Consider the following 17,236-nt stretch of genomic DNA (forward strand, 5'->3'; position numbering starts at 1 on the left):
GGCCAGGCGCGGCGCCCGACGGTGTCTCGCCAGGCCCAAAACTCCTCCCGGAAGCCGCGGTCAGTCACGCTCTGCGGGCCGGAATTCTTCTTCCGCGTAGGACCCGGGGGAGGCCGGGGGGCCGGCAAGGGGGCGGGGCCAAGGAGGCGGAGCGCGCAGGGGGCACGTTCCCAGCGCGGCTCCCGCTGGGGGCGTGGTTCGCGGCGAGTTGGGGGTGTTCGCCGGCACCCCGGGCTGCCCCCGTCCTAGGAGGCTCGGCGAGGCGAGACCTCCCCCGGGTTCTGGAAAAGAAACAGACCGGCCTCCCTCGCATCACGAAAGGGAGAATTGAGACCCTCCGGCGGGTGGAAGGCGTGACTCGATCCCGGGCCCCCCCACCCCTCGCCGCGCGTCCTTTTAGCGGGATACGGGGCTCCCCCCTGTCCTTCCTGTTTCGGCAGGGTGTTTTTCCCACGTGAAGTCAGACTTTCTTGAGGCTATTCCCGACTTTTAATATTTAAGAAGGGGTTTCGGGGATCCCCTGGGTGGCGCAGCGGTTTAGCGACGCCTTCAGCCCAGGGCGTGATCCTGGAGACCCGGGATCGAGTCCTGCATCAGGGTCCCTGCTTGGAGCCTGCTTCTCCCTCTGCCTGTGTCTCTGCCCCTCTCTCTCTCTCACTGTGTCTTTCATGAATAAGTAAATAAAATCTTAAAAAAAAAAAAATTTAAGAAGGGATTTCGGGGATGCCCGGGTGTCTCAGCAGTTTAGCGCCGCCTTCAGCCCAGGGCCTGATCCTGGAGACCCGACCTGAGCCAAATCCAAGAGTCCCACGCCCAAACAGCTGTGCCACCCAGGTGCCAGCTTTTTTAAAGCTTAGATTAGATTGCACATATGAAAAAGTCGACCAACGAAAAAGCAACAGATGTTAGGTATTTTTAGATGATAGGAAGAAAGATTATAAAAACTACAATGTTATGTGGAAGGCAAAAACTAAAATAACACTGGAATTCTGAAAGGCAGTATACATTAGAAACATTGGAAACAATAGAGCTTTGGCAATCCAATTTTATTCAAAAAGTTATTTTTATGCAAGATTTTTTTGGGGGGGTACTTCTGTGACACAAAGATGAGGATGATGAAGTCTCAAGTAGTGTGCAAACTGGATATAGAAGGACATCATAGGAATTCAGAAATTGAAAAGCAAAGCAGAATCTGATGAATGCCATGAGAGAGATAAACATGCATTGGAAAAATATAAGAGGAAGAGATTAAATATACTGTGTGGAGAGGAGGTGGATGAGGAAGGGGCTCCAGGAGAATGAGGCACCACATTCTCCTGGAGATGGATGGGATGAGAATGAGATGGGATGGTGAAGGATGAGGATATGAAAAGACAAAGATTGGAGAAGAGGAATATATTTCTAATTAGAGGCAGCAGTATGAACAAAAAGCATATGGAGGGAGAGACTAGTGGTCCAGTTCAGGTGATATTAGGGAGCATTTCGAGTAGTCCCGCTGAGACCCTTGTACAAACCTCAGTAAGCACTGAAGAGGCACTGGAAGATTTGATATAAAGTGACAGTCAAAGCCACACTCAGATCTGGCGGGAGGGTGCAGGTCAGAACAAAAGGAAGGTAGCAGATTATTTTAAGAAATCAAACTTCTTTAGCAGTATATCAATAAATGAACAATTATTCCAACCAGACATCCTCCCTCAAGGTACCCATTATTTCTCTCCCCCCATTAAACTTTCTGAGTTTATCATATAGGCTGATTCTATTTCCTCACCTCCCACTCAAGTCCTAAATCTACATAAACTATTATCTCTGCCCTACCCACCACCCCCTCTCAAGTGCTTCTCATCAAAGTCACCAACGACTTTCATATGCATATATGGCTAAAGTCAAAAGATACTGATCAGTCCTTTTGTGACCACTCAGCAGCATTTAGCAGTGAGGATATTTTCTTCCTTTGGCCTATGTTACTCTCTTGTTAACAACACTTTCTTTGCCATTCTCTTAACTGCTGTTATTCCTTAGGATTCTAACTTGGCTTCCTTTCTCTTCTTTTTATTCCTAGGTGACTTCAGGCTTCAGTAAACTTTCCAACAGCTTATTACTCCCAAATTCTTTGCTTCTGCTCAGATCTCTCTCTGGGCTTTATATTTATTTCACATGTCTAATTTTTACTGAAATTTTTACCTGGAATTTTTCCCAGGTACTTTATTTTTATTAAACTTTGTATTATGGGGCAGGCCCGGTGGCTCAGCGGGTTAGCGCTGCCTTCAGCCCAGGGCCTGATCCTGGAGACCCAGAATCGAGTCCCACATCAGGCTCCCTGCATGGAGCCTGCTTCTCCCTCTGCCTGTGCCTGTGCCTCTCTCTCTGTGTGTGTCTCTCATGATTAAATAAAATAAAAAATCTTAAAAAAAACCCACAACTTTGTATTATGTAAAGTTTCAAATATACAAAAATGTAGAGGGACTGGAATAAGGAACCACCTTGTGGCTATCACCCAACTTCAACAATTGTTGCATATGGCCAGTTTTTGCTGCATCTATAACCACCCTTCCCATTTGCCTTCTCCCTAGTGGGATTATTTTAAAGAAAATCTCCAGCATCAAATCAATTTATCTATAAATACTTTAGTTTATATCTCTTCAAGATAAGGATTCAATTCTGCCTCTGAAATAAGCAAACCCATCTACTTCCCTCCAAATCCCATCACCACCATTCTAGTTTCAGACCATCACAATTATTCCCACAACATTCTAGTTTACCTCACTTACTTTAGCTTTTCCTTCCAGTCAATTATCTGCACTGGAGCCTCCCAACCTTTTTATTCGTTCAACAGTATCATTGAAATTTTGCATCCTAATGTGTACATATTTATTAACCACATATACCTAGCACTATTTTGTAGTATAAATAAAACTCATAATGTAAATTTGGACAAAATACAACTGTTGACTGGTATCTGTATTCCTCTCACTCCCCTTTTATCATTAGGGAGAGTGGAATGTGGGGAAGGAGGGAGTGAGGCAGGAAGCAGAGAGCTTCAAGTACGTGGGTCCTGGTGTCCTTTTGAGACCTTGGTATTTTCTAAGCCCAGGCAGGGTCTCATTCAAGTTGATACGTGAGCTCCAGCCAATGTCTTGGAAGTTTCAGCCAGCATGAGCATAGAATTGTCCTCACTGATGTTTAAACTAGGAGGGGAAATGACCACCAGGTGGCACCACAACCCAAATAAGAGCAAAATGGACTTAGTTCTCAGATGCCCAAATTCCTGGCTGTCCAGCTCTGCAAGTTCCATCATAATGCATTGGATTTTTTTTTTTACTCCATTTATGGTATTATGCTAGGATTTTACTATATAATTCACATGATAAATATACACTAAAATAGAATTCTTAAGGAAATGAAATATAAACAATTTTACAAGCTCCTTTCTATACTGGAATGGACTTCAATATACAATTCCCTGGTATATTATCCTCAAAAATTTGCATTTTAAATACTTTTTAATTTTCATCTTTCCTAGTTTTATTGAGGAATAACTTACATGTTACTCTGTGAGGTTAAGGCATATAGCATGATGGTTTTATTTGCATAAATATATTTTTAAGGTTTTATTTATTTATTCATGAGAGACACAGAGAGAGGCAGAGACACAGGCAGAGGGAGAAGCAGGCTCCACGAAGGGAGCCCAATGTGGGACTCGATCCCAGGTCTCCAGGATCACAACCTGGGCTGAAGGCAGCGCTAAACCACTGAGCCCCCCGGGCTGCCCTATTTACATATATTATAAAATGATTACCACAATGAGTTCAGCTAACATCCGTATTCTTATATAGAGACAATAAAAAGAAAAGAAAGAAGAATAAAAAAAGATTTTCTCTTTGTAATGAGAACTCTTAGGATTTACTCTCTTTAACTTTCCTATACATCATACAGTACTATTAGCTATAGTCAGCATGTTGTACATTATATCCCAGGTACTTATGTATCTTGTAACTGGAAGTTTGTACCTTTGGCCACATTGCTCCAATTCCCCACCTACTATCTCCTACCTCTGATAACCACAAACCTGATCCTTTGTTCTATGAATTTGGTGGGATTTTGTTTGTTTGTTTTAAATTCCACGTGAGATCATACAGCATTTATCTTTCTTTGTCCTTATTTCATTTAGTATAATGCCTTCAGATCTATCCATGTTGTCAGAAATGGTAGGATTTCCTCTTTTTGTGGTTAAATAATATTCCATTATTTCTATATCTATATCACAATTTCTTTATTCATTCATCCATTGATGGATACTTAGATTGTTTCCATATCTTATCTATCATAAAAAAGGCCGCTATGAACATAGGAGTGCAGTTATCTTTCCACATTGGCATTTTCATAAACTTAGGATGTATTTCCAGAAGTGGAATTGCTGAATCATAAGGTAGCTCTATTTTTAATTTGTTGAGGCTCCTTCATTGTCTTTTCCATAGTATCTATACCAATTTGCAATCACACCAACAGTGCACAAAGCTTCTCTTTTCTCCATTTCCATGCCAGTGTTTATTATCTTTCGTCTGTTTGATAATGGCCATTCTAATAGGAGTGAAGTGATATCTCACTGTGGTTTTAATTTGCATTTCCCTAATGACTAGTGATGTTGAGCATCTTGTCAGATACCAGTTGGCCTTTCATATATCTTCTTTGGAGAAATGTTTATTCAGATTCTTTACCCAATTTTTAATTGGGTAATTTTCTTGTTATTGAGTTGGATGAGCTCTTTCTGTGTCAACCTCTTATCAGGTATATGGTTTGCAAATATGTTTTCCCAATTTGCAGATTGTCTTTTCACTTTGTTGATGTTTTTCTGTGCAAAAGCTTTTTAGTTGATTTAGTCCTACTTGTTTATTTTCTGTTTTGCTGCTTGTGCTCTAGATGTCATATCCAAACATCATCACCATGACTCATGTTAAGGGGCTTTGTTTCTATGTTTCCTTCTAGAATTTTTGTAGTTTCAGGTTTTACATTTAAATCTTTAATCCATTTCAAGTTAATTTTTATAAGTGGTATAAGATATGGGTCCAGTTTCATTCTTTTACATGTGAATAGCCAATTGTCCCAGCATCATTTATTGAAGAGACTATCTTGTCTCCATTGAGTAGTCTTGGTTCCCTTGTTGAATATTAGTTGACCATATATGCTCAGATTTGTTTCTGGGCTCTTGATTCGGTTCCATTGATCTATTTGTATGTTTTCATGCCAGAACCATTCTGTCTGGATGACTATAGCTTTAGTTATAGCTTGAAATCAGAAAGTGATACCTCCTGATTTGTTCTTTTTTTTTTTCCAGCATGTATACGTATAGTTTTTATTCACCTACTCAAATTCCTTTACACGTGAGTTCTGTGCATTCCCCTCTCCCATTCACGAAGCCAGGATGAATCCCCTTGGCACAGAGGAAGGGGTGCCCTTCAATTTATTGAAGTATACAAACAAATAAAAAAACACTCCTGGAGTGCCTGGGTGGCTCAGTCGGTTGGGAGTGTGCCTTTGATCTGGGTCGGGATCCTGGGATGCTGTGGGAGAGCCCCTACTGGGGACAAAGTGGGAAGAGAACATAGCAAGTTTATCACACCGTATCCACCCCCCAACACAGGGGGAGAGAGTCAGGAGGGCTGGGGAGTACCCCCATGCTACTGCCCTAGTCCTTAATACAGAACGGGGCGGGGAGGTGAAGAGGACCATCCCTTGGAAATACAGCACCAACCTCAGCATGGAGGCAAAAGGACAGTGGGCAAGACCGCTTCCCTCTGAGGGGAGGCAGGCTGAATGAGAGCACAGCCAGTTAGCAGCTGCAGCATCCCTCCCTCCTACGGTTGGGGTACAGCCTCAGCACCAGGAGCAGGAGGAGGGGAGGAGAAGAGATGACAGCAGTTGCACCATCCACCCTCTCCAAGTCCCGGGGCCCCAGCACAGGCTCTCCTCTCCCCACTAGCCCAGGTCCAGGGATGTGGAAGAAATCGTGGGAATCCAAGGCCCCTCTCGATTTTTTCTTGCCCTGGGAGCAGCGAGGGCAGAACCACTTCCCCCAAGGCTTGGTTGTCAGCCCCACGCAGGCAAAGTGGAACCACTCAATGGAACAATCAGGGTTGTCACAGCCAATCATCTTTCCATAGGAGACCTGGTGACAAAGGCAATAGGTGGGTTCGTTGGGATCCACAGGCATATCCAACACATCCGAGGGGTGGACACTGCCAAAGGTGACTGAGGGCATCCCACACTCAGGGCTTGTGCGCACAAGCTTTAACTTCTTTTGGGTGGCTTTGGGAGCTTCTTCATCTGAGTTTTTCCCTTTGGAACGAGCACGGGCAGCTTTCTTCTCCTTTTGAGTCCCGCCTTTCTTTTTGCCTTTGCTAGACGAGCTGTCATAGTCACTTGATTCAATCAATCTGCTTCTCCTTTAAATCAGCCTCAAAATGGGCCAGGTCTGTGTCCAGTCGCCAAGTGTGTTTATCCACCATCTCATAGGTCTGCATGGCAAGCTGCACCTTGTCGTCACCAAATTCCTTGCATTTGCCATAGGCTTCTTGGATCTGTTTGAGAAGAGCCAATTTTTCCTCGGAGCTCCGGCTGCGGTTGCTACTCATATACTTAGTGGCCAACTTGTCAATTTCAGCCTTCCGGCCCTCTGCTCTTTGGTCCAGGTGCCTCACGAGCTGAAAGTTTCTATGCAGTTCGAAGGGAAGGTTTTCGATACTGTCCAGATAATGTTCCAAATACATCCCCGCAGCCATCTGGAAGCAAGAAAACCTCCTGATCTGTTCTTGATTCTCATGATTTTTTGATTATCCAGAGTCTTCGGTGGTTCCATAGGAATTTTAGGAGTTTTTTTTTTTTTTAAGATTTTATTTATTTATTTGAGAGAGAGAGAGCATGAATGATGGGGAAGGGCAGAGGGAGAGGGATAAGCAGACTCCTCAGTGAGCAGGGAGCCTGATGCGGGGCTCAATCCCAGGACCCCAGGATCCCGACCCACATCAAAGGCACACGCCCAACCGACTGAGCCACCCAGGCACTCCAGGAGTGTTTTTTTATTTGTTTGTATACTTCAATAAAAAATACGACTGGAATCTTCATAGAGGTTGCATTGAATCTATAAATGGCTTTTGGTAGTATTGACGTTTAACAATATTAATTCTTCCAATCCATGAACACAGGATACTTTTCCATTTCTTTGTGTCTACTTCAGTTTCTTTCATCAATGTCATTATTTTCAGTATAGAGATCATTTGCCCCCATGGTTAAATTTATTCTTATATCCCTGATAAATATAGATGCAAAAATTCTCCTTGTAGTTTTCTTTTAGTAGTGTTTTTCCTGGCTTTGATATCAGGATAATTTCAGCTTCATAAAATGAGTTGGGGAGTATTCTCTCCTCTTCAATATTTTGGAAGAATTTGAGAAGTATTGGTGTTCATTTTTCTTTAAATGTTTGATAAAACTCACCATTGAAGCCATCTGGTCTTGGGCTTCTCTTTGTTGGGAGATTTTTTTTTTTTTAATACTGATTTAATCTACTAGCTAGTAATTGACTAATTCAGATTTTCTTTCTTTCTGATTCAGTCTTGGTAAGTTGACTATTTCTAAGAATACTTCCATTTCTTCGAGGTTGTCCAATCTGTTCATGTTTAGTTGTTTACAGTAACCTCATATAATTCTTTGAATTTGTGTGGTATCAAGTGTTATGTTATTTTTCGTTTATATTTTTGTTGATTTGGGTCATTTCTCTTTTTTCCTTGGTTAATCTAGCTAAGGGTTTCTCAATTTTATCTTTTCAAAGAACCAACACTACCTTTGTTAATCTTTTTTGCTGTCTTTTTGTTCCTAATTTCATTTATTTCTGCTCTTATCTTTATTATTTCCTTTCTTCTGCTGACTTTGGGCTCAGTTTGTTCTTTTTCTAGTTCCTTAAGGCACAGAGTTAGATTGTTTATTTGGGATCTTTCTTGCTTTTTTTTTTTTTTTTTTTTTAAGATTTTAAATTTAGACACAGAGAGAGAGGCAGAGACATAGACAGAGGGAGAAGCAGGCTCCTTGCAGGGAGTCTGATGTGGGACTCTAGCCCTGGACTGGGATCATGCCCTGAGCTGAACGCAGATACTCTACTGCTGAGCCATCCAGGAGTCCATCTACTTGCTTCTTAATGTAGGTATATATTGTTAACTGTTCTTGCATAGTATCCCAATAGTTCTTGTATATTGGTTTCCATTTTTGTTAGTCTCAAGAACTTTTATTTTCTCTTTAATTTCCTCTTCCATCCATTGGTTCTTTGGGAGAGTGTTGTTTAATTTCCATGTGTTTGTGGATTTTTCAATTTTCTTCTTAGTGATTTCTGTTTTCGTGTCATTCTGGTCAGAGAAGATGATTTCAGTCTTCTTGAATTTTCTAAGATTTATTTTATGGTCTAACATATGGTCATTCCTAGAAAATGTTATATGTGTGCTTGGGAAGAATATGTATTCTGCTGTTATTGGATAGAATGTTCTGTATATGTGTTTGTTAGGTCCGTTTGATCAATAATATTGTTCAAATACACAGTTTCCTTATTCCTTATTGATTCTCTGTCTGGATGGTCTATCCATTCCAGAATGGGATATTAAAGTCCTCAACTATTATTGTATTCCTATTTATTTCTCCTTTTAGCTCTGTTAATTTTTTTAATATTATTTAAGTGCCCTGATGTTGGGCATATAAATATTTATAATTGTTATATATTCTTGATATACTAACCTCTATTATTATGTAATGACCCTCTTTGTCTCTTTTTACCATTTGTAGTATAAAGTGGATTGTTTCTGATACAAGTATAGCTACCCCTGCCCTGCCCTGCTTCTTTTTTTTTTTTTTTTTTGGTTATCATTTGCTTGAAACCGCTTTTTTTCCATATCTTCACTCCTAGTCTATGTGTATCTTTATGGCTAAGTTTCTTGTAGGCAACATATTGTCAGATCATTTTTTAAATCTGTTCAGCAAATCTATGTCTTTTGAGGGGAAAATTATTTATGTATTTATTTATGTATTTATTTATTTATTTATTTATTTATTTATGTGGGGGAATTTAATCTATTTTGTTTAAAGTAATTATTGATAGGTAAGGACTTACTTTTGCCATTTTGTTGTTTCCTGGTTGTTTAGTACATCCATTGTTCCTTGTTTCTTTCTTTCTTTTTTTAATTCTGTTTATTTAAGAATGAGTGAGCGAGAGAGAGAGCATGAGTGGGAGAAGAGGCAGAGGGAGAGGGAGAAGCAGACTTCCTGTTGAGCAGAGAGCCCAACATGGGGCTCAATTCCAGGACCCCAGAATCATGACCTGAGCCAAAGGCAGACGTTTAACCAACTGAGCCATGCATGCACCCCATTGTTCCTTATTTCTTATCATGCTTTCTTTTTTTTTGTATTTTGAAGTCTTTTGGTGTCAGTATGCTCTGACTTTTTTATTGTATTCTTTTGTGTAATTACTATAAGATTTTCCCTTGTGGATGTCATGAGGTTTACATAAAATATCTTAAACTTATAATGCCTAATTTAAAGCTGACAACAACTTACTTTAATAGAATTTATATACTTGGGATGCCTGGGTGGCTCAGCGATTGAGCGCCTGTCTTTGGGCCAGGTCTTGATCCTGGAGTCGGGGGATCAAGTCCCACATGCGTCTCCCTGCAAGGAGCCTGCTTCTCCCTCTGCTTGTGTCTCTGCCTCTCTCTCCCTGTGTCTCTCATGAATAAATAAATCTTAAAAAAAAAAAAAAAGAATTTATATACTTTACACTTGAACTTCTTATCCCATCACATTTTAAGTTTTGCTATTACAATTTACATTTTTAAAATATTGTATAATTAAGAATAGACTATTGTATTTATGGTTATTTTTTCTTTCTAAGTTCTTTTTTTTTTTCACTTTTATTTTTTTAAAGATTTATTTATTTATTTATGATAGACATAGAGAGAGAGAGGCAGAGACACAGGAGGAGGGAGAAGCAGGCTCCATGCAGGGAGCCCGATGTGGGACTCGATGTGGGACTCCACGTGGGACTCGACGTGGGACTCGATGTGGGACTGGATCCCGGGTCTCCAGGATCATGCCCTGGGCAAAATGCAGGTGCTAAACCTGCTGAGCCACCCAGGGATCCCCTGTTTTTCATTTTTAAACTAAATTGTGAGTAGTGTACCATCATTACCATATTGCAGGATCTAACTATGCTTATATATATACAAATTACCTGTGAGATTTATGCTACCTTTTTGTGTTTTTATGATGTTAATTAGTATCCTTTTACTTCCACTCAAAGAACTCCCTTTAGTATTCTAGTATTCCTTGGAAGGCAGGTCTGGTGGTAATGAATATTTTTCAGCTTTTATTTGTTTGGGAAAGTCTTTTTTTTTTAAGATTTTATTTATTTATTCATGAGAAACACAGAGAGAGAGAGGCAGAGACACTGGCAAAGGGAGAAGCAGGCTCCATGCAGGGAGCCCGATGTGGGACTCAATCCCAGGACTCTAGGATTAGGCCCTGGGCTGAAGGCAGCATTAAACCGCTGAGCCACCCGGGCTGCCCTGTTTGGGAAAGTCTTTATCCCTACTTCATTTTCAGAATAGCTTTGCTAGTTAGAGAATTCTTGGTTAACAGTTATTTTCTTTCATATTTTGAATATGTCATCCCATTTTCTTCCTGGCTTGAAAAGTTTCTGTTGAGAAACCTACCTATAGTCTTATGGGAGTTTCCTTATATGTAATTTCCCTTTTCTCTTGTTGCTCTTAAAATTCTTTGTCTTTGACTTAGAAAAAAAAGATTTTATTTATTTATTCATGAGAGACACAGAGAGAGGCAGAGATACAGGCAGAGGGAGAAGCAGGCTCCCTGCAGGGAGCCTGATGCAGGACTTGATCCTGGATTCCCGGGATCACACCCTGAGCCAAAGGTAGACACTCAACTGCTGAGCCGCCCAGGCGTCCCTGTCTTTGACTTTTGACAGTTTAATTATAATGTGTCTCGTTGCTACCCTATTTAGGTTCAACTCCTATTTGGAATCATTTGGGCCTCATGGTCTAAATGGTCATTTCTCTCCTCAGGTTCAGGAGGTTTTCTGCCATTACTGCTTTGAATATACTTTTTGTCCCTTTCTCTTTCTCTTCTTCTTCTAGAATTCCCATAATGTGAATGTTGTTTTTTTTCACTGTATCTTATAATTGCCATAGGCTTTATTTACTGCCTTTCATTCTTTTGTTTCATTTCGATCCCCTAACAGTGATTTCCAATGTCCTATCCTCCAGGTCACTGATTCTTTCTTCTGTATGGTCAGGTCTATTTTTTTCTTTTTTTTTTTTTTTTTTTTTTAATTTTTATTTATTTACTTATGATAGTCAGAGAGAGAGAGAGAGAGAGAGGCAGAGACACAGGCAGAGGGAGAAGCAGGCTCCATGCATCGGGAGCCTGATATGGGATTCGATCCCGGGTCTCCAGGATCACGCCCTGGGCCAAAGGCAGGCGCCAAACCGCTGCGCCACCCAGGGATCCCTGGTCAGGTCTATTTTTGAAACTATTAACTTTTTCAATTCATTGCTCACATTTTTCAACTCTAGAATTTCTGTGTTTTTTGCTTGTTTGTTTGTTTAATGGTTGCTTTTTTGGGTCAAATTTCCCGTTTTGTTCATACATTATTTTTCTAATTTTGTTTAGTTGTCTTTGTTTTCTTGCAGATCATGAAACATCTTTAAAGAGGATTATTCTGAATTCTTTGACAGTTTATAAATCTCCATTTCTTTAGGGTCATTGATTTCCTTTGGTGGAAATTCACTGATTTCCCTGGTCAGGTGAGGAGGCCAGTGGTTTTGCTCTGCAGATGGGAAGTCACAGGCTATGATCTCTATTCAACTGCCACTGTTTGTAGGGCTGTTAAATGGGTTATGCAGTTTCCTGTGTGCTCTGGTTAAGCTTCCTGATCAGACAGGCTGAAAGCTCTAATTAGCAATGAGCAGGGCTATGAATTAGATTTCCTGCCCAGGTGCAGCTGAAAGAAGTTCTAAAACAAGTAAAGCTCTTTATTGTCCAAGTTTAAGCCAACCTCCACCCCAAGTTCTCAGGCTAAATAGGGCCACTGGCTTTTCTCTGCAAACTGTCAGCTTTGTCTGCCTTTCTCTCTGTTTGAATGCCACTGGGCCACACAGCTTTCAATTGTTTTCACCAGCCTTTCTGGTCAGATGGGGCTGGAAGTGACTCTCCAAAGTGGGTGGGGCTGTGGCTCATCTCCTTTCTTGAGCATGGACATACTGGGCTCTAGAGCCAGCAAAACTCCTTACCTGAGGATCCAATACAGACAGATCTGTACTCCACCAATTCCCCTGTGTGTCCCTAACTTGGTTCTGCAGATGAGCAAAACCATTGGTTGGGATTGCTACTTGGGCAAAGCAGGTATGAACTCCATCTGCCAAGATCCATATGCTGGTTGTTGCAAGCCCTTCCTCCATCTCCATCACTGTCAGATTCTCAGTGGCTGGGCTCTACAGATTCCCCTGTAACTCCTGTGGTGTAAGATTGGAGTAGGGGCTCCCCCAAAGTGACCCACATGCTGGAGAAGGCAGGTTATCCCCCTGGGTTCTCTTTTTCTACTGGAGGAACCAAAAGTTCAGAAGAGGCCTTACTATGTGGTATTGGACTTTCCTGAGGGAGGGGCAGTACCTGTAGCTGCTTCTCTTTTCTAATGCAGTCTATCTTGCTCTCTGAGGTACATGGGGGTGCTTCAACCTAAGCCCTGTGTTCTAGGATTCTCTCAGTGGTGTCTTGTTCTTGAATAAATATTGGTTGCTCTTCTTGTGCAGGGGAGCAATGTCAGGAACAATTTGTGACATCACTCCCATAATTTTCATTTTAAGTAATTTTTAAATTACTGATTTAATAATTCAAAATTTATTTTTATTTTTCACAATTAAAGGAAATGCTCCTAAGTGATACTGATGTTGTTTGGAGTTGTTCTACACAGCAGACAGGGCACCATTTTAAAACCAAGGTATGATTATGCCATTCCTGTTTCAAAAGCAACTTTGACAATATGTGTTAAATATTGTCAGACAGATTGATGGGTAAAAAGGAGCACATGTCTACTGGTTTTAACTGGATAAAGCCTCAAATAACAGGTCAACATTCTGAAACTAAATAACTCAGAATAAATGATCCCATACAGCCAGATTGCATTAATACATTTGTCCTGTTTAGTAGAAACATTGAAAAAAAAATTACAAAAAACTAGTTCTCACAGAGGAACTTCTGTTTGAGAAACTAAAATGTAAAGCTATTTATCTTTCTCTCATGATGGCAGCTTCACATCTACTAAAGCTATATAATAGAACTAGGGCTCCACTGTTTTTGGAGATGATTTCGAAGTAAGGATGTGGAGTACTTTCTCATGTGTCCAGGATATTTATACCTCAGTAATGAATTATTATCATTTTGATTGCTAAGGTCCCAAGACCTTAAACCTTAAAATCATATCAAATTGGGATCCCTGGGTGGCGCAGCGGTTTGGCGCCTGCCTTTGGCCCAGGGCGCGATCCTGGAGACCCGGGATCGAATCCCACGTCGGGCTCCCGGTGCATGGAGCCTGCTTCTCCCTCTGCCTGTGTCTCTGCCTCTCTCTCTCTCTCTGTGACTATCATAAATAAATAAAAAAAAAAAATTAAAAAAAATTATATCAAATTTATTTGAATGGTAGTGACTATTTGTATTTGCAATCATTACTTTTACTTTTCTCAATATACTTTCATCTGTTGCATATGTCATTATCCTCCCACTAGCTCTGTAATGTAAATAAAGCCAGAGAAAGAGGATTCTGAGTTCTCTAACTTGAGCATGCTTTAGAATCACCAGGAGGGCTTATTAAAACAGATTCATGAGCCTTAGCTCTAGAGATTCTAATTCAATGGGTCTGAAAGAGTACACAATAATTTGCATTTTTAACAAGCTTCTAGGTGATGCTGATGTTGCTTGTCCATAGACCATACTTTGTATTAGCTCTGTTTTAGAGCAATGGTTCTTACCCTTGACTATATATATTGAAATTATGTGAGTGGGAAGCTTTTAAAAAGTATTTCGGGTGCTTCTAGAGATTCTGATTTGGTTGGTTTAGGGTAAAGTAGTTGATGTATCTATTTATATGCATTTTTCTACTTTTTTTTAAAAAAAAGATTTTATTTATTTATTCATGAGAGACACACAGAGAGAGGCAGAGACACAGGCAAAGGGAGAAGCAAGCTCCCCATGGGGATCCTGATGTGGAATTCAATCCCAGGACCCTGGGATCATGACCTGAGCCACCAGATGCCCTGCATTTTTCTACTTATCAGCAAGTTCAAGCATCTGCTCCTATGTCTATTAGTCATTTGGATTTCTTTTTCTGTAAATTACCTATTTGGAACTTCAAGAGTTTTAATTTAGTTGTGTCTTTTATTGATTTATAGAAGCATTTTAATGTATTATGCATATTAGCCATTTTCTAATTTATATTCTGAGAATATTTTCTGTAAGGTCTGTCAGTTGGCTCTTGTAATACAAAAACTTTAAGTTTTTTTGTATCAAATATATGTTCCTTTATATCTTGTGGGTTTTGAGTCTTGCTTAGGAAGGTTAACCTCATGTTTGAAAGTGTTTTGATGTACTTCTGAGATTCTTTTTTACTTTAATTCCCTAGTATTCATTTTCTCATTTATTTACCAATCATTTTTTAATAAGACAACTTGTTTCCTGGATGGATGGTACATTTGTCAAGACTGAAATCTCTTGCTAGTTTAAGAGTAAAGAGGCTTGTTAAGAGATATAGATAATATACAGAATCTTTGGGAGAAACTTCATCATGAGGATACAAGTAATCCCTAAAGTACCTGTCAAGGCAGTAATAACTCAGAGTTTCAGGAAGCTGCCCAAAGAAGATTGTGTTTGTCTCTCTTCTCATACAATTCATTTTCAATTGATGTCTTATATGATTTGGTAGAGCCTAATAATATCTGGAACCCAATCTATACATGGATCTGGTAAATGTAGAATTTGGTTTTCTAGGAAGGTGTACAAGAAGAAAGTTGGGCAATCTATAGAATCTGTTAATATGTTACTAACTACCCCATCATTTTCTCATTATTTTGATATGCCATCACTATCATAGATGAAAATATATTTGGAGACAGTAGTCTCTGCCACATTCCAGAGCTCTTTTCCCACTTTCCATCTGCTTTGTTAATGTACATGATTTTATTTATTTCAGGTAAGGATGGGTAAGGTGTAGGGTAGGATAGAGAAGATAGTGAGCTACTCCTGATCATCCTTCTATGCACTAAGGTTATTTTTTCCAATGCCTGTTAGGCTCACTTCATTCTAGGATAATTACTCAGCTTGAACTTTTAGTTCCTAATTTCTCATCATGTCTATTCTGATATCTTGACTATCCATTTAATTTTTTATCTCAGTCATCAAGAGTTTAAATCCCTAAATATCTAGTTAAAGTTTTTGTACTTGCAACATCTCATATTTCTCCAAAGGTGCTGATATTTTTCAAATGTCTTCTGATCTCTAGCTCTGTTTATTATTAGCAGTAGAAATATAAAAATGCTACCTCTCTTATGGTGATCCCTCCCCCCACCAAATGTATGATAATGTTTAGTTATCTGTTCAGTTTTGTATTTTAGACTCTCTGTTCACTTTGCCTTTTCTGTTAACTGTAGCCATCCTCTAACAATTTGGGGTATGGAACAGCACTGGCAAGGCAAGGATATGTTCAGGGTGTGAGAGACTTGTGTTCTTGGAAGTGTGTAGCTACCTTGGTTACCATTTAAAACCAATAGGGAAGGAGAAAGTTGTTGACTAGCTTACCTACTCTGAGCCCCTTTCCCTGATTTCTCTCTGATGAGAGCCTCTTTGCCCACTTCCCAGTTCTTGATCTGTTAACTTTGAGGGGGCAGTCCCTTCCCTCCACGGCTTCTTCCTTTTTTTCCCTTTAATTTAAAGATTTATTTATTTATTTATTTATTTGAGAGAGAGAAAGCGAGGCAGTGAGGAATGGAAGAAGAGGGAGAGAGAAACTTCAGCAGACTGCGCTCAGCACAGAGCCAGACATGGGACTTGATCTCATGAGATCAGGACCTGAGCCCAAACCAAGAGTCAGACGCTTAACCAACTGTGCCACACAGGCTCCCTCTACTGCTTCTTCCTTTGTGTTAGACTCCTCCTCTCTAAGATTTGAGATGAAGTTTCCTTCCATTTTGTTTTTCTGAGTAGTGATCCTATCTGTAGTCTGTCTTCTCAGCATCGCTGGTTTACTGATAGCAGTTTTTATTCTTATCCTAGGATGTTTTTTTCCTTTTAAAATGGGTCTTCTCAGGGATCCCTGGGTGGCTCCGTGGTTCAGCGCCTGCCTTAGGCCCAGGGCGTGATCCTGGAGTCCCTAGATGGATTCCCGCGTTGGGCTCCCTGCATGGAGCCTGCTTCTCCCTCTGCCTGAGTCTCTGCCTCTCTCTCTGTCTATCATGAATAAATAAACAAATAAAATCTTAAAATAAATAAAATGGCTCTATTTTTCATAGGGATTTTATTTATTTATTTTATTTATGAGAGAGAGAGAGAGTGCACCAGCAGGGTAGGGGGACTGAAGGAGAGGGAGAAGCCCACTCCCCATTGAGCAGGGAGCCCAATGCGGGGCTCAATCAAAGACCCTAGGATCATGACCTGAGTGGAAAGCAGATGCTTAACCAACTGAGCCACCCAGGTACCCACATAGGGATTTTATTACAGTAAGTGGGATACAGTAAGTGGGATATAGATGTCTATGTTTGGTTAGCTATTTTGATACAATCTATATTCAATAATGTGTGTTTGTGAGAGTGAGAGAGAGATGGAAAGTTTTTGCATTATTTTCGGTCTCCTCATTTCTCAGATTATTCTTTTTTGCTCCAAATGATGTAAGCAAAATAAAGCCAGAGTTGAACTGAACCTAGTGCTTGTCACCTATAATTTTTTTTCTCTATTCCCCTTTTCTGGAAAAAAAAAAAAAAAAGCCTAATAAAATAAATATGTTCCCACATACTTCCTGGTGTTACCTAGTATCATTCAAAACACACCTATTTTTCCTGAAATGGGATGTAAAATTGATGCACATAAGTAGCAGTTGATTTCAAGGTTAGGATCAGGGCTGGGTAGGAGTTGGGTATTATGGTTA

At 40.2% G+C, this 17,236-nt stretch overlaps 1 protein-coding gene across 1 annotated transcript; it reads right to left on the bottom strand.

Annotated features, from left to right (window-relative positions):
• Nucleotides 1-60: 60 nt before the first annotated feature.
• On the bottom strand, nt 61-6,780 carry LOC112661049 (inhibitor of growth protein 4-like). The gene is given in 3 exon segments (XM_035705112.2): nt 61-281; nt 5,857-6,427; nt 6,429-6,780. Coding segments are annotated over 3 exon segments (1,140 nt in total). The 5' UTR covers nt 6,777-6,780.
• Nucleotides 6,781-17,236: the final 10,456 nt, after the last annotated feature.

The sequence above is a fragment of the Canis lupus genome, chromosome 23 (genome assembly GCF_003254725.2).
Source record: "Canis lupus dingo isolate Sandy chromosome 23, ASM325472v2, whole genome shotgun sequence".
Classification (NCBI taxonomy): domain Eukaryota; kingdom Metazoa; phylum Chordata; class Mammalia; order Carnivora; family Canidae; genus Canis; species Canis lupus.